This window comes from Phymastichus coffea, unplaced genomic scaffold (genome assembly GCF_024137745.1).
Source record: "Phymastichus coffea isolate CEN01 unplaced genomic scaffold, Cenicafe_Pcof_1.1 PCOF00011, whole genome shotgun sequence".
Taxonomy (NCBI): Eukaryota; Metazoa; Arthropoda; class Insecta; order Hymenoptera; family Eulophidae; genus Phymastichus; species Phymastichus coffea.
The window spans coordinates 3,532,865-3,559,261 of record NW_026706822.1 but is presented as its reverse complement, the minus strand read 5'-3'; the positions used below and the strand labels follow the sequence as shown (position 1 = coordinate 3,559,261).

Here is a 26,397-nt window from a genome sequence, read left to right as displayed (position 1 = left end):
ATTGGATTATCGGCTACAGGAACTGTTCGTCAAAATCACGTCAAAGCAAAAATCGATATGTCAAAGAAAACTGATAGAGGAACCACTATCTCAGTTCATGAAGCCAATTCAAAACTGAATTACATAACGATGATGGACTCAAAACCCGTATCAGTTCTCTCAACTACGGAGATGAACCGAAAGTTGAAATGAAAAGATGGCATAATAAAACTAAACAAACAATTCTCTTTCCTCAAGCTTTCTTAATGTATAATAAGCATATGGGTGGAGTAGACTTACACGACCAGCATTGTAATGCATTTATACCTACAATCCGAAGCAAAAAATGGACGTGGTGTCTCTTCATGAGACTTATTCAAGCTTCATTAGCTAATGCTACTGTTATTTACAATAAACTCCATCCAGATAAGAAGAAAGGTTCAAAAGATATTGTGGAGGAAGTTTGTGAATATTATATTAAAAAACTCGAAAATACTCATCGACCCAAACGACAGAAAAAAGTTGAAACTCCGACAGAGGAACATCAGATAAAGGTTGGGAAACGTAGAAAGTGTGACAACGAAAATTGTTCAGTATTGACTGAATATTGTTGTTCAAAATGTGATATTTATTTTTGTAAAATTCACAGAGAAAATCATTTGTAATTGTTTTTAAGGATCTGTTTTGAAGAAAGTAGTTCTTTTACCCATAATGATTAACAAAAACAGTTGGGTCGAAAAAAATAATGTTAGAGAGGTTTTTGTCAGCATCACTTCTCACAAGTAACACTACCCAACCGTTACTCACCGATCAGAATGAAACTTTGCACATCCATAGAACACTAAAAAATATGGAACCCCTATTTTTTCATTTTCTCGGAATTAGCTTTAAAGAGGTAGAAACCACACCTAGAAAATGATAAAGGCGGAAACCTCCATGAACAAAATATAAAAAAAATATATATATATTGTAAAATTTATATAGGTTAAAAGGACAACTTGTAAATAAAATGGCTTTTCACAGTCAGTAGAACATGAATTCCTTAAGCTCCCGAATCACACGACGAGAAGGAAAGATTATTGAAATAATAAACACAGTATTTCTTTTGGCCACAATACATTATTTTCAATAGTTAAAACTTCTTAAAACTAAATACATTCATACGTGATCACAACTACATTCATACAATATTCATACATTATCATATCTGCATTCACACACTATTCACACATATTTATGTATCCGCATTTCAATTGCCAATAAATTTAATTCTTTTCTTTGGCGTAGAGTGACGATTGTAAATTTATGATAGATTTACTATCATAATTCGTTAGAATAATTAATACAATGTAATTGAGCTCAATTAGATTTATGCTTACGTTTATTAACAAAGTCCGCTGGTATTGGTAATACCGTTGTTATTTCTTGTATCACAAACAAATTCTATGACGTAGTGAATGTTGAGGATTCCTTGAGAGCAACGAATTCAAAAGCCTCGACGAAACTAGATACATAACCACCGATGCCAGTCTGGTGTTTCCGAGATGATAAATTCCAGTCTCGTTGCATCACAGAGGTGACAATTTCGGCGTTGACCTTGCCTTGTATCCTGCTTCGGAGACGGCAGCAAGCGCGACGATATGCAGTCACGTCGGCGGGACGGCAGTTCGAACAGAGCGAGCGAGCTATGATGTTCGTTAATTTTATTTAACCCTCGCTCATGCGCAGTGATCCGCAACGAATCTACACACGCACACACACAAATGTGAAAAGGCGCGAGGTTCAAATCGACTCGTTACAATATATATCATACAAACTCATTCTCCCAAACCTACCCACAGAACCCACTCAAACAAAACATCCGCCTTACCCCAAATCTTACCCCTTTTCCAAATCATCCCATCCCCTTACCCGAACATAGAGCGTCCAACTAAACTAATTAAACATTTTCGTCTTGACTATACCACTCTCACGTAAATCAATCAAACCTTATTATCGCTTCCAAATAAACTAACCCCATCACAACCACCCACCCACCCACCCTGGATAGGCTTTCAAGGGGTAGAATCCAACCCCAGATACTTAAACCCAATTTCCTTGATCCCCGAGCCCTGTAACCTGCGAGGCTATAACCCCAGACCCTTCACCCCAATTTCCTTAACCCCCGAGCCCTATAATCTTCGAGGCTATAACCCCAGACCTTTCACCCCAATTTCCTTAACCCCCGAGCCCTATAATCTTCGAGGTTATAACCCCAGACCCTTAACCCCAATTTTCTTAACCCCCGAGCTGGGTTTGTGGACTTGTCCTATCTTTCCTCCCTTAAATATTCGTTTTAAGTTATGGGAACGAATATTTTAATCTTCGGAAAATTCATGAAATTCGATATTTTGAAAAATGAGTATTTTGGCTGAAAGAAATATTTAAGCAAACTCAACGGTATTTGGAAGAACAGTGTAGGTCTACTTTAAGGTGTTTTTTTTTAAGGAAAGAAGTTGCGAAGCTACATAACCTCAAAAATAGGCCAAAACCGCTTGTTTCGTACATTTAGGTTAGGATATCTCGAAAGCCTGAGCCACCAGAGAAATTCTGACCTCGAATTTGGATTCAGCACTTGGCAAAACTTCGGGAAAGTATACTCGTGTTCTGGTAACATATTTTTGCCAAATTTTGTCGACCTGTGTTATAGTTATATTAAATTCCTTGATGTTAATTTGAAAAAGAATTGATATCAGTTTTTTATAATTTTTGATAATTTATGTGTTGTTAAAACATATTAATCTTAAAAACAGTTTGAGAAACATCTGATTAATAATAAGTATAATGTATTTTCAAAAATTCGAATAAAAATACTTCGAAATGAAAATAAGTATAAAACTGTTCATTCATAATTAGTATAATTTAAATACACAAACTATAAGTTTTTTTTATATTTTCTGGCTTTCCCATAACACAAGTCGGTAAAACATCAAAAAATATACTGCGAAGTTATTACTTTATAAAGAATAAATGATTTTCATAAAAAGTTGCCGGTCTACATTAATTTCATGCTTTAACACATTTAGAGTAAAATCTCCTCTTTATAAACATTTGTATGTACTTCATAATTTTTGTAGTAAAAGATATTTAATATACCTATTAATCTTTCTTTGTTAATTAGCCTTCATATGTCACGTTTTGATTCTTTTTCTTTCCATATTTAAAATAATAGTTCGATTTTCAAATAGCAATAGTTAAATAATATATTGAAGACTGCTTTTTGTTTGACCAAAAATTTATAAATTCAAAATGCTGATGAATCCAAAAAATATTTTAAATTTGCTGCGTTCTGCTTTCGACGGTGCTGAATATAACATCGAATCTAGAATAACTGATGAAGAACGATCTTTCGCTTCTAACCTGGCAGATCTTATAAGAACAGCATCCGATTGCTCATTATTTATTGACAGTTATGAAAATTATATTAGTAATCTTGATCTTAGGAGTCGTCCCTATAGGGAGACTAAGATTACTAATATAATTATCAAACAATAATATAATTATCAAACATCAGGAGTGGAAAAAATTAACAATAATTTATGACAGTTATGAAAGTTTGTCTTACAATGAAGAAAGCGTAATAGCTGAAGCATTAGAAGTTGATGATTTGCATATAGAAGAATCTGATGATTCAAATGAACATGATAAACATCTGCCATTAGACGGTAGTGCAGATTTGGAGTATAAGATAAGAGCGGTCACTTACTGGCGTTCAGGTAAGAGAAAAAGAAGAATTCTTGAATCTGTACAAAGTAAATTTGCAAATGTAAAACATCAAATGATGCTGTACAGATGGGAAAATCAAATTGAAAAAGGAGGATCAAAGTTAGAAAAACTACTTAAAATTTCAAAGTATGTTTTAGAAAAGTTTAATAGTGCTTCTGATAAATGTTTACCGATTCACGATTCAGATTTGAAAAGGTGGGCGCTCGAAGCTAGAGAAAATGTAAAGTTATCTTCGAAATTATTTAAGGCTTCATCAAAATGGATACATAACTTTAAAGTGAAGCATAGAATAGTCTCTAGAAAAATCAATAAATTTGTTACTACTGCACAATTGTCAAATGCTTCTGAATTATCACAGTCGGCTTCGACATTCGTAGAAGAGAGTCGCAAAGATATTCAATCGAAAGGTGTAGCCAATATTTATAATTCTGATCAATCGGGATTCAATTTGGAAGCTCATGCAGGCCGTACGTTGTCAATCAAGGGATCACTACAAGTAGAATGTCTTGCTCAATCAATAAACTCATTAACCCATAGTTACACTATACAACCGATTATTTCAGCTAATGGCAAAGTCCATTCTCTCTTATTAATAGTCATGAAAGAAACTGATGGCGAGTTTGGACCAATTGTACGAAAGAATTTGTATACAGCAAATAATATTTTTGTTTACCCTTCTAATTCTGGAAAATTGACATCTCAAATTGCCGCAAAATGGTTTGAAAAAGTCTTTCTCTCTTTTACCGGTCTGGACTCTTCACTATTGTTGGATTCTTGGACATGGCAAACTGAAAAAGTATTTGAAAAGATAAATAAAGTAAATAAAGTCGTCCAAATTCGTACCATACCTGCTGGAACGACTGGGATGATCCAACCTTTAGATGTCTATGGCTTTAGACCGTGGAAAAATTTCGTCAAATGTTTTTCTGATATGGTAATGTTAAACAATTTTGAAATAAATTTACATTTGAGAAATACCATTTTAAAATTACAGTCATTGACACATTATCAGTTTTCAGCGCCAAGATTCATAAATATGTTTAAATACGGATGGTGGAAAAGTGGCTACGTGACAGATAAACCGAATAAATGTCAAACCCCGGTGCAATACTGCTTTCAGAATGTTGATACAAAATGTGCATTTTGTTGCCAATCTGCAATTATCAAATGTGCTTGGTGTTCTGAAAACTTGTGCATACAGCATTTTTTTGCGATCAGTGAAGAAAACCCACCTCATTATTGTAACGAACTTGTAAAATAGAGGATACTCTTGATACAGTAATGTATGTAAGAGGTGAAGTACGTGAGAGGCAAGGGGACTCACGTGAAACAAGCACCCCAAAGGGAACAGTATTTACTACATCGACGTCGTTGTTCCTGACCTTAAAATGACCTTCAAGGTTCAAGTTCCTCGCAGGTTAAGGGCTCATAAGGAAATTGGGATTAAGGGTCTGGGGTTTATAGCCTCGAAGGTTACAGGGCTCGGGGATCAAGGAAATTGGGTTTAAGTATCTAGGGTTGGATTTTACCCCTTGAAAGCCTATCCAGGGTGGCTGGGTGGGTGGTCGTGATGGGGTTAGTTTATGTGGAAGCGATAATAAGGTTTGATTGATTTACGTGAGAGTGGTATAGTCAAGACGAAAATGTTTAATTAGTTTAGTTGGACGCTCTATGTTCGGGTAAGGGGATGGGATGATTTGGAAAAGGGGTAAGATTTGGGGTAAGGCGGATGTTTCGTTTAAGTGGGTTCTGTGGGTAGATTTGGAAGAATGAGTTTGTATGATATATATATATATTTTTTTTTATATTTTGTTCACGGAGGTTTCCGCCTTTATCATTTTCTTGGGGTGGTTTCTACCCCTTAAAAGCTAATTCCAAGAAAATGAAAAAATAGGGGTTCCATATTTTTTAGTATTCTATGGATGTGCAAAGTTTCATTCTGATCGGTGAGTAACGGTTGGGTAGTGTTACTTGTCAGTTTAAAATTGTTTATAACGAATATACACCAACAAAATCGAGTCAGACAAGAAAATCTGACAGAGGTTTTCGCCTTGGTTTTTTCCGTAGAATCGATTGCCGTAAATAGTTTTTCAAAAAACTAAAACTTTTGTCAATTTGTTTAAATAACTTTTTATAAACAATTGGAAATGCAAAAAGAAAAAACACGTGTAAATTATTTTTGAGCTATTACATGAACTCAATAGTTATTTCAAGGCTATCTCTACCAGATTCGGCTTGGGTATTAATGGGTTAATGCCGTTTATCAAATATCAAAACAAGTCAATAATGTGTATGTTTCTAAAGACTTTAAGCTTGAAATAAAGCGTTTTAAATGACTTATACCACACGATTGAATCGAATGCGCATAAAATTGGTTCGCTTGATTTTCCAAAAAAGGGCAGTAGCATTTCAATGAGTACCTATAAATAAATACAACATTTAGATCGTTAAAACTAAAAATCTACTAAAATAGATACATAGCCGCGCTATCTACCTTGTGCCATTTAAACAAATAGCAAAAATGTCAAAAGGGCTAATGGTAATTGAATAGATCTTTGCAACATCAATAATGTCAAACTTTAATTCAACTCTCAATACTATCCCTATGGCAATCCGAACGTATAACTAAAAACTATTATGCATGATGTATACTTTAATTTTCAAAGATCATACTGTAGTAAAGATTCTGAATCTATGCTATAAAAACTTGAATATAGAAATCACATTTCACTTGTTCAATCTGATGGTGATAAATTGATTTTGGATATAATTTCTCTACCAGAATTATTTCTATTGTTAGACGTTGTTAATATTCTATTATCGCATATATTGATAATATTTGAAAATGAAGCTAATGAATGGGCAGAGTGCGGTTATGTTCGACGAGAAATATCATACGGAAGTCCTTTGTTCAAAGGAAACAGTTGAAAAATACTGCTTAATAATATATTGATATACTGAATTTATTGATGACTTTTAGAACGCATATTTAGCTTTGAAAATGTCAGTAACGCCAAAAGCCTATGCAGTTTTTTTCACATGAATGAATTTTGTTTTACACACGAGAAGAGCCTAGGCTTTTATAGTGAATAGGCTATGGAAGCCGTTTATTACAACTTTTCTACAATCTGGGCAAGTAGGTGTTACAAAATAATTTTGATTATGCAAAAGTAATTACTGAGAGCAGTTTAAAAACATAATTCGCAGCAAGTCTAGGATATTTTCCGTTTAAACATAGGTTACGAAATATAATATAAAAGAATTTGTTGTATAATAAGATAGGACATCCTTTTTTTTGTATGATTTCAAATTTATTGGTTACGTTTAAGCCAAATGGATCGGTTATGGATAAATAGCAATCACCTTGACAAAATAGTTCCGCCCATGGTGGCTGCGTGTATCTCAGCTGATTCAATATTTTAGTTCCTTATGCAATAACTACAAGTTATATGAAGCATCTAGTACATATCTGTGTTGTAATTTGTGTTAGAAAAAATGAAAGTTCGTGAATGCTCAGGTGAGGAATACGATAGTCAAAGTGATAGCGAAAAAAATGAAAATTTATCAAACGTTATCGGAAATAAGATCTTTAAAATTTTCGATCAAAAGGAGTTCAATTATCTCATAATAAGAGGCCTGCAATGGCTCGGTCGGAAGGCGACGGACTCGCACCCGGTAGGTCCGGGTTCGATTTCTAGACCCTGCTGATTGATACAAGCACCACTGAAAAAGTGTCATGTGCTTTGTTCTCAAACACATTGCAAACCTCCGTCGCTGATTAGCACTGATGGAGCATAAATAGAGTGACGTTACATAAAAAAAATTATCTCATAAGAGAATTGTGATTACCTAAAGATGGAGCTTAGTATCTAGCCGTAGTATTGAAAAAATAAAGTATAATGTTATGTAATGAAGTTAATGAAGTAAAAATCTACATTTTTATTTAAAATAAAACTTTACTAGAATTATTTACCATGTTGTTTTGAGAAAACTAATAGTTGTACTTTCATGTATTATAATCGTTTTTATAATGAATAGATCCTGAATGAAGGAGGCCACAGACATTAGTGTCAAAAGGTTATATTCAATCGATCAAGGTATTATACGTATTGGTAAATTATTTACCAATGACTGACACTTTTCAAAAATCGATTTTATTATTGCGAATGTGGAAATAGAATGTGGAATAGATTTTATAATTGCTATAAACTTATTGATATTGTTCTTTTTTGAATTTAATTGAATGGAATAAAATAATGAACTAAATTAACGAAAGCTGATCAGAAGTTATTTTGAAAATTGCTTTTAAATGTAATGATGTAAAATTGTGTAATATCAACAAGGAATGAAAAAAAAACTAGGATATAGCATTGATATGGATGATTTATTTTTATTTATAAAATCTGAGATCACGAACCCAGAAAAAACAAACTTTGCATTTTTTATATTATTTTCTTTAAATATCTCTTAAAAAAATTAAATTCGTATACTATACTACTGGAAAAAGTTAAGGGAACAGCAAAAATTTTTCGGCGATTTATGAAGGGCTCTATTTTCGTGAAAAATGATCGTATTAAGATGAAAAAAGAAGTATTTTAAAGCTTGAAATATTTAGTTTCAGAATTTTATAGTCAAGATTATTTATATGCTATAGTTACTACATAATCATAAGGAAAAGATCGAGACAAAAAATTTTCCATTTTGTTTTGAGTCTATGAGCTTCGAAAAATTTGCTTCGTTCAAATGAACTTTAATTTCAGTTAGCTTATTTATTACCTTCAATTTAGATTTTCTTTTATTTCTCTATGTCTATTTTTCCCTGAAACTTTGAACTTTGAATGGAAAATGGTCCCTTTTTCATTCAGTCGCCAATATCCCAGCAACCAATAACCGTACAGCAAATAAAGAGGGAGTTCTGAAAAGTAAAATCAATTTCCTACAAAATTTATTCATTGGTTATTGAAAAAAAAAATTTTGATATTCATTCATGAAAAAAGTACAAAAAATGACTTTTTGCGTTATTTTATAAAACCTTCCTCAACCTGGCAACCGTTGCGAAAAGTACCAATGTAAGTTTGTAGGCTTTTCTCAGCTCAATAGATATACAGAAACTCTGTTAATTTTCAAAGCGACAGATCAAGTTTTTTCTCAATTTGACATTGAATAGTCAATTTTTTAAAAAGAACTCTTTTCGAAAAACAAACATTTTTTTTGAAATAACAATAAATTCTTTTTGCATCATTAACTGCTAGCACTTGCGTCACCCAAAGTATACCACGTAGTGGTTGCTCGGTCAAGTTTATGCTTCTTGTGCATACACGTGTCTGTCTGTCCATACGTATATCTATTTGTATGCCTTTATGTCTAATTCATTCAGTAAAACGAGACCTTGCGGTTCGTGATTTCTGAAGAATTTAAAGACTTCAAATTCATTTACTAAATAGCATATATCTATCTTCGATTTCCTAGTGGAATAAGATCCCGTAGCTTGTCATTTTCGCAGTACTTGACAACTCCAAACTCATTCCTTAAGTTACGTACGTCTATGTCTGCCTAGTACCTTGTGTATTGCCACCTCTACTTTGAATCACTCCATTCAGTCGGTTCGACATATTAATGCACCATCAGATCACCGACTGAGGAATGGTCATCTAAATTCGTATAAACGCATCATCTGATACTGCTAAATTTAACATATTCGGGTATTGCTGGCGTAGTCGATGACCCATAATATTCTATGTGCTCAACGGGATGAACATTGGAACTCATCACAGAATGTCTTAGTAAGGTGTTCTTTTCAAAAAATCGTGTAGTCATGATTGCATTGTGATGGCGCGTAATATATTGCACAAATATGAAACCTCGATCATTTACATGTCAAGATAACAGGATTAGTAATGTTATTCTACTGCCTCATATTCAATGAATGTATCAGTGGGCATAAGCCAGATGTCTTACTGTTAGCATTGATACATAAATCTGATGCCTGGCTCGTAATTCAGATTATCAAAGACAGTTAGTAACTGTTCAGTAAGAAATAGTTCTTTATTCTTGTCGTTGTCGTTGGTGTCGTCGTCGTCATCATTTACACTGCTGTTGTTGTTGTTGTTGTTGTATTGATTGTCGACGGTTTAGAAAATTTAGCTGACGACATTCGCATGAACGAACGATTCTCGACGAGCACGACAAATAATTGCTCGATCATCTCGAGAAGCTGTTACTCGTTATAAACATTACCCCAGTCGATATCCAATTTATTACCAACGCCGCCCTTTTCGATAAGAGTTACAAGTCGAGCGAGACATGATACTAAAATTTAAAAAAAAGTTATAATTTGCAAAAAAAATAGTTTAAAAAACTGTTTATTTGAAGTCAAATTACTTCCCAGAATGAAACAAAATTGTTCGCATAAATATCGTAGGTTAAATAATTGGTATAACTCGGGGATATCAATTTTTTTAATTATTGAAATTTTTTTCAGATAATAAAGTTTAGGCATGCTGAGGCCGACAAAAAACAAAAATAACATCATTTTTTTTTCAAATTTTGTAAACAATTTTTGAAAAAGAAAAAAATTTTTTTTTAGTCATTATCATTATTTATTAACATTTAAGGAACAAAAACTTGTTCCTTTAATTCTTTTCAAAAATTTGATAATTCGGTCTAGAAAAAAGGCTTGATCAATCGCTTTGAAAATTAACCGAATTTTCGGCTTGTATTAAGCTATAAAAATATTGGTACTTTGCGCAACTGTTGCCAGATTGAGGCAGATTTTCTAAATAACCTGAAAACCCAAAATATCATTTTTTTTCGTACTTTTTTCAAATTGATCTCGAAGATTGAAAATAATTTTTTGTAGGGAATTTATTCTAGTTTTTAGAATTGTACCATTTTTTACTGAATGATTATTGGTTAGTGAGATATTAACATTTGAAGGAAAAAAACGATTTTTCATTCAAAGTTCAATATCTCCGTGATAAATGGACAAAAAAAGATAAGGAAAAAATAAAATTTAAGCTAAATATATAAGCTAATTGAAATTTAAGTTTGATTGAACGAAATCAATTTTCCGTAGTCCGTGGACTCAAAAAAATACAAAAAAATTACAAAAATTTTTTCTAGTTCTTTTCCTTAGAATTATGCAGTAACCATTATAGATGAAAAAATGTAACTCAAAAATTCTATAACTAGAAATTTTAAGCTTTAATATGCTTTTTTTCATCTCAATTTTCACGAAAATAAAGCCCTTTACAAATTGCCGAAAAATTATGATTGTTTTTTAATCCCTTAATTTTTTCCAGTAGTGCATACAATTGCAATTTTAAGTACAAGAATTGAAAGAAAACATCATATTTATTACGATTAAAAAACTGCGTAACTGAATTACATCGCTAAAAGATACGGGATACCCCTATTAATATCAATAGATTAATAACAATAAACTAAAGGTTGTGACTATCGACGGTCATATCTAAGTTCATGGAATATTTGATGCATAGAATGTTGTTGGTACATATAATTTATTTTGAAATGTAAAGATTAATTAAACTAGATTTATTTCAACGCCGTTAAAGTAAGTTCATCCGTAGATTCGTGGCTAATCGACGCCTCAATCCGCTCCACATCTCTCAGTGGTACTAAGCACACAACATGCGCCGCCGAAAACGAACACAAAAGCACGATGCAAAACGATACATGAATTAAATCGATTTAAGTTCCTGGCTACGAGCATAAATATGTTAACACCGGCAAAAACAAAGCCAAACATGAATTAATATAAAAAGATGAAAACTGTCGTGACACTTAACGACAATATTAAAAGGAAATATTTAAGCCGAGAGTTATGGACGCACGCAATTTCACAAAAAACAAGCGATTAATTTCAACGGTGAGTGACACTGAAACAAAAAAAGATTAATTTCGAGCTACTAATATATCGCGATACACGCAAAAAGAAATAAAGCGTTCGTAAAGCAAACAATTATTACTCAGTTGATTACAGGCATTGCTGCTGCAGAAAACAATCTCTTCGTAAGCTAGCAGGTGAGTGAAAGTAGAAAGTAATGGCCAGTGATTTACTGAGCTTAATTCTTCTCTCCAGGAATTCGGAGAGCAATGGCCCTGATGTTAAGTTTCTCGCTGTTCACGACATCGAATGTTAAGCTTTCAAAGGACGCGCACCAAATCGGCTTGTCACCGCACTCTTTTCCGAATCACAACTGCGCTCGTCATTCGAGATGCACTCAAAATACTAGGCATTTTTTCAGAGAAAATACAGAAATGGCAAAATCGAGAAAAATAATAGCGTATTCTCTTTCTTTCTGGTCGTAGTCATACTGTTTCCTCTAGTCGCGTGTCGCTCTGCCCCTAACACCGTGCGCAAACATGTTTTCTGTACGTACGCTCCCAAATTTTCCGATCGGTCTCTATTTCTCATCCACGCTCGCTATTTTTTGTGGCAGTCTTTCCTCAATATACACATGCATTATAGTAAATATCTATTCATTACAGAAATTTATAGTATTTACGATGAACAATGAATAATATTAAATAAAATTCATATAAAGTAAACAATATGAGAATGTTTTCTGTTATAAATATAGCTTAGAAATCTAATAATTAAATTATCGATTAAGAAATATTTGAGATTATTAAAAAATATAGACTTAAATACATAAACATTACAAAATTTGTAATGATATCCTATTACCTTAACAAGATTTTCCACAGCTTTAGTGACTTCTCGAACTGCATTCATTAATTGCGTTTGACATGCTGGTGAATTCAATGTCGGAGCTACTACTTTAGCACAAGCTACTAACTGAGATGTAGCAAGTGCACAATTAGTAGCAGCTGATATTACTTGATTCTGAATGGTTGATTCTTCGTAAGTAGCTGCAATATTTTTTGCTTTTAATACCAAAGCAGCGGTTGTATTAGCGACATTCTTAGCTAACGACAGTAAAATATCTTGTATTTCACAATTCGTATCATCTTCTTCACCAATAGTCAAAAGAACTTGATGTGACGCTTCACCAATACGAGATGCTGCACTTAACAAAATCTGTCTTGACTGTAAATATTTTAATAATTGTTGATTAATTTTATCAAAAAAGATTTCTATTAGACATCTTGAAATTTTTATCAATCGTTAAGGAGTAACACTATTTTATAGTCTTAAAAAAAGGCACAATTTTGATCATTTTTTTAAATAAGATAGACAAAGGAATCGGATTTCTGTTTTCACAGATTGATAAAACACAGATTGAATTATTATTGGATTTTCAAAACAAAATAGCTACCCACTATGGAAATATTCAAACGGTCATGTACGAAATCCAAAATTCCGCGATCTAATAAAGCTAGAAAAATTCTGAAAAAGCCATTTTTAATTTTGAAGAGAGTAGAATAAGGAAAAAATAGTCTGATTCCTTAAAAAGTTAGTTTTGACCTTTAAATCAGAGATCAAAGCTCTGACTTTCTGGAAATTTATCTGGTAATTTTAACAGTTTTATGCAATGATTTTTGAAAAGTAATTATATAGGATTGTAGCTATTAATAAAAGGATCAAAAATAATGATTTCAAATTTTTTTTTATTCAGCGCCAATGAAATAAAAATGGTCAAAACAGCGATTATTCTATTGGGCATTAAATTTATTTTTTATAGAGTTGGGTTCCCATGTAGATGTGCAAGCTCATGCGTAATATCCCATAATTAGGTAGCGTAAGATCTACGGTGATTTCAAGGTTACTCGAAATGCAAAGTACATGTGAAAATTATGATTATCAACATTTAAGAACATTTCAATTGAGAGTTTTAATTTAGTTTTATTTTTACACGATCAAAATTTAATTCTTAAGGTTATTAGTACTATATTACATATTGTGACGGTAAACGTCTTATTAGCGCTATCGCCTAAACCAAGCGGCTGCCTGCGAGGGCAGCACCTACTGGTTGGGGAAAACGGAATAAGGGAACTCGGTACGAGACGGGACGGAACGCGCGCGAATATAAATGAACCAGTCGAGAGTAATCTAAGCAACTAGCCGCAGGAGTAACCAAAAGTTTTCCAAAAAGTTCCCGAGTGCTGGAGTGAACTAACTGGACAAGAGGGATATCCACGAAAGCCGTGTTTTTGTCGCGCCTTTACGAGTGTGTGCGAAGGTGAGTGGGAGTGCTGCGCTTCGCCATCGAGGGCGAAACCGCGAGCGATCTGCTTCCGACAAGGGACCGCTAACGAACCTTTCCCTCTCTTGCTAATTATTCGACCATTAATAAGGTAAGCTGGCCAGCTTAATATCACGACTTTTTGTATGACTGCGCGAAGCGAATTATTAATCCCTCGTACTCCATGAAAATCGGTAGCGCGCATGTATTAACGCTGTGAACAAAGAGCGGCGGCCGTTCCGGCATTGCATGTTATTGACGCGCGCGCACATCGTAAACATAAACACGCGGGCCAAATATATTGTAGAGGATAGACAAATAAACTAACTAAAAATGCGATTCAAATCATATCACTGTTGTTATTTCTAACCAGTAGCTAGTTGGTTGATTGACTCCCGTCCCCTCCTGCTCTCCGACTATTGAATTTGAACATCTCGATATCACCGCGCGCACCTCGACACGCCTGCGCGCCGAACGAATAATCGGATTGAAACGGAGCAATCACCCCGTTATATGGCGCCCAACGTAAAAGAACCTACAGGGTTTATGATTGTTTAAAACACCGATTCTAAACATTGACCTGGCGATCAGTCAACCAGCGACTCAAGTGGCGATCAAAGTGTTGCTGTGCACACTTTGAGTAAAAGCCACACAGTAAACATCGCCTCTCTATAAGATAGCTTGCGAAGGCCCGCCGCGACGATAATTTGTAAACAGTCGTTGTAAGCGCGTGTGAGTGCAACCGAACGACTCTCAGCGAGTCAGAGCGTAAACACCAATAGGTTTTGAAAGTTGACGCAGATCAACAATATTGTACCCGTTGCCCCGGGGAAAACTAACACCGGCGACATTCAAAAGAAACTCAAATCAATAGTTTTCATTGGTAACGTGTTGTCTTAACGTAAATGTATTTTTCGAATATTGCTAACTGCAGTTCCCACACAGCATGCAATATTTCAGTGAAAAATTCCATAAAATATTTCAAAGAAACCTTATGAAAATATTGCAGGAAGCTTTCAGAAAGTTATTAGAAATAATTCAGTGAAATATTTCGACAAATATTCCAGAAACCTTGCAGAAACCTTTCACGGAAATGTTATTTGTTACGTTTCGAAATATCTCGGTGAAACCTAGCAGGAAACTTGCAGAAACATTGCAGGAAATATTTCAGGAAAAATTTCAAGGAAGCTTCAGGGGATATTTCAGAAACCTTGCAGGAACCTTTCACTGAAATATTATTTGCTACGATTCGAAACCTTTTGGTGAAACCTTGCAGGAAACTTGCAGGAACATTGCAAGAAATATTTCAGGAAAGATTTTAAGGAAGTTTCAGGGAATATTTCGAAAACCTTGCAGAAACATTGCAAGAAATGTTTCAGGAAAGATTTCAAGGAAGTTTCGGGGAATATTTCTGAAACCTTGCAGAAACCTTTCACTGAAATATTATTTGTTAAGTTTCGAAGAATCTCGGTGAAACTTTGCAAGAAACTTGCAGAAACATTGCAAGAAATATTTCAGGAAAGATTTCAACGAAGTTGCTGGGAATATTTCAAAAAACTTGTGGAAACATTGCAAGAAATATTTTGAGGAAAGATTTCAAGGAAGTTTCAGGGAATATTTCGAAAACCTTGCAGAAACATTGCAAGAAATGTTTCAGGAAAGATTTCAAGGAAGTTTCGGGGAATAGTTCTGATACCTTGCAGAAACCTTTCACTGAAATGTTATTTGTTAAGTTTCGAAGAATCTCGGTGAAACTTTGCAAGAAACTTGCAGAAACATTGCAAGAAATATTTCAGGAAAGATTTCAACGAAGTTGCTGGGAATATTTCAAAAACTTGCGGAAACATTGCAAGAAATATTTTGAGGAAAGATAGAGGGAAGTTGCTGGAAATATTTGTAGAATTATTGCAAAAATATTTCGGTAATATTGGCTCAAATACTTCCTGGAAATGTTTCTGAAATCGTTCCAAAAATTTTGACATTTTATTTCGCAATATATTCACGATTCATGTCTGGAAATATATTTCTGGAATATTCCCACACAGCATGCAATATTTCAGTGAAAAATTCCATGAAATATTTCAAAGAAACCTTATGAAAATATTGCAGGAAGCTTTCAGAAAGTTATTTGAAATATTTCAGTGAAATATTTCGACAAATATTCCAGAAATCTTGCAGAAACCTTTCACGGAAATGTTATTTGTTAAGTTTCGAAGAATCTCGGTAAAACTTTGCAAGAAACTGCAGAAACATTTCAAGAAATATTTCAGGAAAGATTTCAACGAAGTTGCTGGGAATATTTCAAAAACTTGCGGAAACATTGCAAGAAATATTTTGAGGAAAGATAGAGGGAAGTTGCTGGAAATATTTGTAGAATTATTGCAAAAATATTTCGGTAATATTGGCTCAAATACTTCCTGGAAATGTTTCTGAAATCGTTCCAAAAATTTTGACATTTTATTTCGCAATATATTCACGATTCATGTCTGGAAATATATTTCTGGAATATTCCCACACAGCATGCAATATTTCAGTGAAAAATTCCATGAAATATTTCAAAGAAACCTTATGAAAATATTGCAGGAAGCTTTCAGAAAGTTATTTGAAATATTTCAGTGAAATATTTCGACAAATATACCAGAAATCTTGCAGAAACCTTTCACGGAAATGTTATTTGTTAAGTTTCGAAGAATCTCGGTGAAACTTTGCAGGAAACTTGCAGGAACATTGCAAGAAATATTTCAGGAAAGATTTCAAGGAAGTTTCGGGGAATATTTCTGAAACCTTGCAGAAACCTTTCACTGAAATGTTATTTGTTAAGTTTCGAAGAATCTCGGTGAAACTTTGCAAGAAACTTGCAGAAACATTGCAAGAAATATTTCAGGAAAGATTTCAACGAAGTTGCTGGGAATATTTCAAAAAACTTGCGGAAACATTGCAAGAAATATTTTGAGGAAAGATTTCAAGGAAGTTTCAAGGAATATTTCGAAAACCTTGCAGAAACATTGCAAGAAATGTTTCAGGAAAGATTTCAAGGAAGTTTCGGGGAATATTTCTGAAACCTTACAGAAACCTTTCACTGAAATGTTATTTGTTAAGTTTCGAAGAATCTCGGTAAAACTTTGCAAGAAACTGCAGAAACATTTCAAGAAATATTTCAGGAAAGATTTCAACGAAGTTGCTGGGAATATTTCAAAAAACTTGCGGAAACATTGCAAGAAATATTTTGAGGAAAGATAGAGGGAAGTTGCTGGAAATATTTGTAGAATTATTGCAAAAATATTTCGGTAATATTGGCTCAAATACTTCCTGGAAATGTTTCTGAAATCGTTCCAAAAATTTTGACATTTTATTTCGCAATATATTCACGATTCATGTCTGGAAATATGTTTCTGGAATATTTCAGAATATTTGTAGTAATATTTGAACGAAATATAATTTTTGTTAAAGAAATGATAAACAAAACTTTTCGGAAAATTTTTTCAGCAATCCTGCAGAATCATCGCAAGAAATATTTCAGGAAAGATTTCAAGGAAATTTCCGGGAATGTTTCAAAAACCTTGAAATCTTTCCTGAAATATTTCTTACAATGTTTCTGCAAGTTTTCTATAAGGTTTCACCGAGATATTTCGTAACTTAACAATTAACATTTCCGTGAAAGGTTTCTTCAAATATTTCTCGAAATATTTTACTGAAATTTTTTAAATAACTTTCCGAAACCTTCCTGCAATATTTTCACAAGGTTCTTTTGAAATATTTCATGGAATTTTTCACTGAAATATTGCATGCTGAGTGTGCAACTTATTAAATAACCTTGCTGGAAACATTTTTCGAGTGATGCGCATGCGCACAGTCTTTATTCTCAAGCGGCTTAATGCAAAACTTTTTTTCTTATTACCAATAAGAAATGGGGGGACCGAGCCTTATTTTTCAAACGGTGCTAATTTATACAAAAAAGTTGCAAATTTTTTATGTAAAGAAAATTTGAAAAAGCTGATTTGTTTGCGATTCATAGCGTTTTGAAGTTTGCGTAACTTTACGAATTTTTGGCGAAATAGCTATTTGAGGTGCAAATTTTCTGAATAGTTATTTTAAAAGTGCAAATTCAAACATACAATTGAATGTATTCCATGGCCCGGATTATGTTTAGTTGTAATCTTCGGTCGTAATAGGTATATCGTGTTCGGTATTGTGACCGCACCTATGCACTCTCCTTACTCCAGCCGCCTCAATTCCAGGCATTAGAGATTAGACAGCTTTGTGTTTCGCTGCTTTCGCTGCCATCTCCAAGTAAGTAAAAGAAAATTTATTAACAGATTTTATAACCATTATAACATAGTTATAATTTTATCATAAAAGTTGAATATATTCATGTATTAAATTAGATCGGAATCACTTTCACGGATCACTCTCGGACGATGCCACGAGGGTGACCCGTGATGTTATATTTGTGAACCCCGAATTTTATTATAGAAATATATATTTATTGAAAATATTTATTAATTAAAATGTTTTTTCCAGCTTTTTTATTGTCTCTACTAGCTAATAATTCAGCTATTTTGAATAGAGAGAGAGAGAGAGAGAGAGAGAGAGAGAGAGAGAGAGAGAGACAAAAATTCAGATTATAAAGGAAATTAAATGAAGTACCAATACTACCAATAATATATAGACACAGATTATTTTTCAATTAACCTTGGCAAGATTATTTCCAATTGCGACAAATAGATCGTGGATTTTGAATTGGCATATTTAGATAATTATAAGAGAATTATATAGACACACATTATTTTTTTATCACCTTTGGCCAGATTTTGTTTTTCAAAGTACGACATAGATTGTGTGTTTTCAATTGGCACTGTGGCATATTTCGATATAACTACAAGAGAAATAACAAGGTAATGTGTAAAACTTTTATTTGAATGAATGGCCAAACTTTTTAGTTTGCTATTACATGAAACCAAAAATGATATCGCCTGGAGCATAGTCCTTTCTATAGCTACCAAGTGCACAAGAAAATAATTATTTATATCTAATTATTGTCTTAATTAAAGATCAGATACTCATTTAATTCTGGAATTTACATTTTTTAACATCTTTCTGAGCATAACGATACTAATATTTTAAAAGTCTTTGAATTAATATCACATTTTCATCTCTCATATCATTTAAAAATAATCTACATTTATTTTAAATTTGCAAAACTTATAATTGAATACTTATTAAGTATTAATATGATCAATAAGTACATATCCGACTACAAATTATTGAACGTTATATTGTTATCAGTGATAGAATTTAAGATTGATGATGAATAATAGCAGTAAATTTACAAAACTTATAAAACATAAAACTGGTAAAATAATTATGAATGTGTGTTGGCAATCTCTTTCAAAACTTTCTGTTTTTTAGGAATTGACGTATTGTAATCTGTCAAGTTTAATGCTGCTGCCTTTTCTTCTAACAATTTTTTAAATTTTGCTTCTGTCTCCTTTTTTATTAATTTTTCTCGGAATATAGCTTGTTTTTTTTAATTAAATTTTTTCTTGTTTCTTAGCTTCTATTTCTTCTTGTTTTATTTTTTTTTTTCCATTTCTCTTTTAAATATCAGAAGTTTTTTTATTTTTCCGAATTAATTTTGTTTAAAAAAATTTTTCTTGCTCCCTTTTGTATACCTCAGATGTTATAGCAAAATCTGTGGTGTTTTATTCTTGACTTTTTTTTTTGACTTTACAATGATTCAAAAAAGTAACTCTTGTTTCCATAATTCTTTCAGATTACATAAGTTGCTACGTAAGCTTTTCATTCCAACATTTTTTGCTGTATTAAAAGACTCGCGTATTTTACTGATCAGTTGTTTGTTTCGCAGGAATTAGATAAATGATACATGTATGATATTTGCCTCAAAATGTTAATGATCCTTAATACCGCGAGTGAAATCCTCCCCCCCTTCCTAATATACTTTTCAGGTAAAACTGCCATGCGAGTAGGCTTTAGAGGCTGTTTAGAAATCAATTTTTAGAACAGAGTCAACGACAAGCACAAGTGCATAGAAATTAATTTCGATTGTATTGGAGGGAAGGGAGATTTACTTAATTTAACAGTAAGATGGATATATAAATCAAAATTTTTAATATCAAAACTGAAAGTTACGTGAGAATTGACATTCCTAATTATAGCTAGATCTACAGAGATTATGGTATTAAAATAGCTGAGTAGGAGAAGGTCAGACCTGCGAAAGAACATATAAAGGGCGCGTTGTGAAAGGTTTAGTACGTTAAAAAATAAAATTTCTTTTTTATAAGATGTGATATAGTAATGGATCTACTGCAATTTTAAAGTTATCGACAGAAAGCTGAGATCATGTCGTTTAGTTTGAAAAAAATTTCGTATTTTTAGTTTTTATCTAAGAAACAGTCAATTTTTTGATACTAAACTCGGGACATAATTAACATATTTTTGAGGTGTCATAACTTCTGAATTAGTCTAGCTAATACATCAATGTTTACATCTTTCCTACCTATCCGCAAATATTTCGGGAGCCCCTCATACATAATGTACTCATATCCTGCGTTATACTTTACATCGTTAATTTTCCCTATCCTAATTTGTCTTTCGTCGTCTGTTCCTCTATTCCTTATTTCGTCGTATAAATCTCCTTCCTGCTGTTTTATTATTACCACTACCTCTACGCTCAAACCTACTCTCTGATAATACGCTTTTCTTTCTATACTGTATCTGTCCTGCTTATTATTCTCTCTTTTTCTCAGCCAGCATTGTTCAAGCAGTCTGTTGTCTTCTAAATTCTCCACTTTTTTCTCGTATGTAGCTGCTCTTTCTTCCCATCTAATTTTCATTTTCCACGTATTCGTTTCTTGTGAGATTATATATCTCAGTGTGCTAAAATCGAGTCTCAAAATCCATCTTATGTAGTCCATATGTATTTTTTCCAGTTCCCTCTTTTCCTCCCATCCTCAAATTTCCATCCCGTACTCCATGACGCTACGTACTAAGTAATCAATAAGCCTTCTTCTACGTTTATAATCGTTTTTGCACGCTCTTTTCCCTCATCTCCATGTTTTCTTAGCCGCTGTTTTTCCTTTCTTTTTTTAGTTCTGCTATGTGATCTTTATAATCCCCTTTCGCGTTGAACATAAAACCTAAATATTTAAAAGTTGACACTTCTTCTATTTCCCTTTTACCCTATACCCACTTTTCTTTCTTACTGCCTTTATCTTTGTTAAAAATCAAAACCTTATTTTTTCTATGCTCAGTATGAGATTCCTTTCCTTCAAAAATTTTTTCAGTATAACCATCATTTCAATAAGAGCCTCCCTGTTGTATGCCATTTGAACTAAGTCATCCGCGTACGCAAGTGACCAAACCTTGGTCCTATTAAATTTTATTCCCCCTTTGTTTTTAGTCTCGAACTCCTTTTCCAAACCTGCGATGTACAGGCAGAATAAAAGCGGACTAAGTACGCAGCCTTGCCTCAGCCCTTTAAGGTCCAAAATCTTCCGATAAAACTTCTCCCGCTCTCACTTTTATTTTCGTTTCCGCATATAGTTCTTTTAATTTTCTTATTATGTTCCTACTTATACCAAACTTATCGAAAATCATCCCAAGAATTTTTCGGTCCACCGTATTGAACGTCGCTTTCAAGTCAACGAATAACGCGTATATCTTTTCTTTCCTATTCCTTGTCATGCCAATAATATGATTCAGTATGTATATGTTACCCGTTGTGGCCCTTCCTTTTCTAAAATCTGTTTGTCCCTCCAGTAAAATCCCCAGATCTTCCACTTCTTTTTCTAAACGTTTTCTTATGACTTCTGTGTATAATTTATAAGCCGACGACAAAAGTGATGTACCTCTATAATTTTGAGTATTATTGGGGTCGCCCTTTTTATACAGCTGTACAACCATGGCTGACCTCCAATCTTCCGGAATTCCCAGCCTTTCTCACACTTTTCCCAGTATGCATATCATTTTGTTTATCAGACCCTTCGTGTATTCACACCTCACTCGGTATTCCATCCGGGCCTGCAGCTTTTTTCTCTTTTAATGTTACCCATGCTTCTCTAATTTCTTAGCTAGCGTATTTGTTTTTCTTAGGTGAAATGCCAAGAAAGAGGAAAGGAGTTCCTCCATTAAGTGATCGACATATTAGAAGGTTATCGAAAAAAAACACTGAACACGATTTACAGATTATTGAATCTTTAAGCACTAAGCATTCTCTTTTAAACTCTGAGACAAATATTGCTGCCAATTCCTCATGTAATGTCGAAACGATTCAACAAGACCTTGTTTCCGAATCTACTGGGACGAAAAAATGTAAAAGTAGCAATGTGTCAATTCCTGCCAATACCTCATCTGCTGATAAAACACTTAAACAGTATGCGTCGTGTTTCGAATCTGCTGGGTCGCAAGTGAATAGAACTGAAGGATCTTATAATCTAGATTTCAATCCAGTGTCTGTACATGTAGATACCAACTGCTCAACAAGCACATATGAATTCAAGTCTGGATATGATGATGCAATTAACGAATACTGTGTTGATGCAAATAACTCTGATACAGACTCTAGCTTTTCTTCTGATATATATCGCTATAGCGATAGCGATGATGAAAGTATCCCGGATTCAGATATGGATGACTCGATAGATTTTGATGTAATGATGCATGATTCTATAGCTGATAATGATACAAAATTTCATCAAGAAATCATCTGCTGGGCAAGGGATTACAAAATTAAACATGGCCATCTTAAACCATTACTTGCTATATTAAATAAGTATACTGGTACAAAGTTTCCGAAATATCCGCGTACGCTTTTAAAAACACCAAGAAGTACTGATGTTATCGAAATGGACAGTGGTCAATATTGTCATTTAGGTGTAGCTAATGCCATCGAAAAAATTATTCATGATCGTATTTCTCAAAAACATGTTTTCAACACTATAAAACTTTCAGTCAATATAGATGGGGCTCCACTTGTTGGTAATTCATCCGAAAAAGGTCTGTGGATTATATCAATGAAAGACGTTGAAGTAGAAACTGTGTATGCAGTTGGTATTTACTATGGGACTTCGAAACCGGTGGATGCCAATGTATTTTTGAAAAGGACTAAAGAAGAATTTACAGATTTAATAAGTAATGGATTTTTATATAACGGCAACGTATACAATGTAAGATTAGATCGACTTATTTTGGATGCTCCTGCTAAATCTTTTATTTTATGTACAAAAGGACATTCTGGTTACTACAGTTGCAGCAAGTTCACGATCGAAGGTACGCATATAGCATCAGTTTATTTCCCCACAGATAGCATCGAAGAATTGAGTAGATACTCTAACGATTTATTAAGAACCGATTCTAAATTCAAAATTATGTTTTATTCTGATAATTATCAACACGGAGAAACTATTTTGAATGAGTTACCTTATGTTGGTCTAGTATCCAATGTACCTTTAGATGTCATGCACTTGGTATATTTAGGTATAATGAAGCACATGATTAGACTCTGGGTAGGTGATACCAAAAGTAAACGAAAAATATTCCGGCTTGCAAATCAATGCATTGAAAAAATTTCGGAAAGATTAGAAGGTTTGAAAAACATTTTACCATTAGAATTTAATCGCCGTTCAAGATCTTTGAAATACTGGAAAAAGTGGAAGGCAACTGAATTCCGACATTTTTTGTTATACTTTGGTCCATCTATAGTTAAAGATGTCTTTCATCCACAAGTGTATGAGAACCTTTTAACACTCCATGTAGTCATGACTATTCTAAATAATGAAATATTAGTTCGTAAACCAGATATCATAAAATACTGCCAATCTCTAGCCATGAAATTTATTTATGGTTTCCAAAAATTGTATGGTAGCAGACATGTTACGCATAATGTACACAATTTCGGACATTTATGCAAAGACGTTGAACTGTTTGGCGTAGTAGAAACTTTTAGTGCATTTCCATTCGAAAATTTCATTTGTTCTCTGAAGAAATTGATAAGAAAAGGAGAGAGGCCGTTGCAGCAAATCGTCAGAAGATTATCCGAATACGCGTCGATGAAGAATTGGGCAAGTCGATGTGCCGTTAATACTAGTAATTTTGTTGTTGAAAAAATTACGTATGTGGCTTTAGATATCAGTGGTCGACCAAATACACGGTATTATAAAATTTTAAAAGCGAACGCATTTCAAATTGATGTCACAGACGAAAGAAATAATTGCGTCATGGTTTCTAACGGTTCCATAATTGAGATTATCTCTGTTTCGAAAAGTAATGGAAATATATATATTACTGGAAACAAATGTGATATGTTAAGAGATCTATTTGTGATGTCGGGACTCCGTAGCAGTGTATTACGCATTAAAATTGTACGACAAAGCAGTCATCTGGAAGAGTGGGCTTGCAACGAAATACATGCTAAAATATTCAAAATTCCGTGTTATGAAGGATTCATAACTTATCCATTAGTTCATACGTTTAAATAACTAGTTTGTTTATAGCATGAGATTGAAGTAAACCGAACGATAGATTTCGACAAGAATGTTGTCATCTGTAGACTTAATAAACTTGTAAAAAGCACCAAATGAGCGAGAAAATTCCCATCGTATGGATGATGAAAACATAAGTGAACTGTTACCACTCATATTTTCAACCGAAAATGAGATAGAAATATTTCACTACAAATATACGGGTGAAACACAGAATTATTACCTTATATATGGGTATATATAGTTAAGTGTCTTTTTGAGGCCCTTAATTACAATTTTGGCTCGTGATACAGAAAATTTAAGCTTCTATTGAGTACTTTACGACAAAAAAAAGTTTCATTTCAATAGCTTTATTGGTACGCTTTGTACACGCCCATGAAGAAGACTTCCAATTTTCTAATTTCCCCACCGTCTGGACCCCTTAACGTAAAAGAATTTACTAATTGTTCGCATGGTGTTCTTTTAAGTTTTCATTCAATCAAAGTTACTCTTACAAAAAAAATAATTCAATTTTTTATTATTATTATTCATTTATAATTATGAAAATTACAGAGGTCAATTATGACTCGCAAATACGCTATAGTCATCGATACCAATGATAAGAAATTCGTTGTACCTATTGGTTGGATTTCTCTTGATAAAACATCCTTCGATTATCCTCCAAGTAACTACTCAATCGCACAGATTAAAAAGTTGATCATTGAAGATGATGATGTTGATGAGCACTTTATTAAAATACCTCTCAAAAAGATAGTGGAAACGTGCCGTAAGAATTAATTATTATTGATGTTTATATAGTTATGTATGTGCTAACTTTCATAGCTGCTACACTTTCGGAGCTATTCAGTGTTTTTCAACCCTTATGCAATCAAATACGTCTTAAGGATGCATAAAATATTACTATTATATCCCATTATAATATGAATTCAGTGTAGAAGTGCTACCCTTTCCGAAAATTTCCGGTTTTATATTTATTTTTATTAAAATATAATATATAAATATTGTAGTTCTCTAATCGCTTAATCGAATGTACTTTTTAAAAAATTATTATGAATAATTGACTCAGCCTTATCGTAACTTTATTTACACACTGTGATTAATATCGCAAATGATTGTGCATCTCATGAGCAAGCGAAATCAGTTTTATAGCATATTAATTTCAAATAGCATCTTAATTTTAGAAAGTAATTCAATAAGGTTCGCTCGCCGGAGATTAGTTCTGTCCACTATTTGAATTTTTAGATGGGTTCCCCATGTATAAATTTAAATGGGTAGACAGAACCCATCTCCGGCGAGTGTACTTGTCCTTCAACGTTAGAGGCAATGAAAATTGTTTATAACACCGACAGAAATGCATTTAAAAAGTTTGAGCCCGCTAAAATATACATCTGTATAGGATTCAATAGTTCTCGTGTATCTTGCGACACGTAACAATCACAATAATGAAAGTATTAAAGATGAAATGAATTAATATTTAATAAGATGTTTAGAGTACGATGCTGCAGTCGAGAAAATCGAATATTATTTCACGTAAGTTGACATGTAGATTGTAGTGTTATGCACTGTATTCATAACTATACATTTGATTTCACTAATATAGTTTGTTCAAAATTATTCATTTTTCTAATCAAATTATTATAACACTATAACCATCATCATTTCACAAATTTTTCATGGTTTATTGGCTATTATTATAAAAAATATCGAAAGGAACTGGCATAAAATTTGATTTTTCACCTATACAACTTTAACCATTGTATGAATTATATAATCAGGTGTGTTCAAAAAGTAAGGTGTCTGTTTATTTTTATGAAAAAATATTTATTTATTTATCAATATTCATATGTGTGCGTGTGATTGTATGTGTGGTCCTCCTCAGATATAATACACTTATGCTAACTTCTTTTTCAATTCTTGAAGCACTTCTAATAAGACTTTTTGTATAGTCTTGAGCTCTTCCAGCGATGCAGTCTTTATAACCCAAT

General features: G+C 33.2%; 1 protein-coding gene across 3 annotated transcripts in view; it reads right to left on the bottom strand.

Annotated features, from left to right (window-relative positions):
• LOC131672448 (talin-2) overlaps positions 1–26,397 on the bottom strand; it is an 870,100-nt gene that overhangs the window by 418,306 nt on the left and 425,397 nt on the right. For all 3 annotated transcript variants that reach the window (XM_058949681.1, XM_058949672.1, XM_058949665.1), the window contains exon 9: positions 12,455–12,817. In XM_058949681.1, coding sequence (XP_058805664.1) covers positions 12,455–12,817 — 363 coding nt within the window. The remainder of the gene's footprint in view (positions 1–12,454; positions 12,818–26,397) is intronic.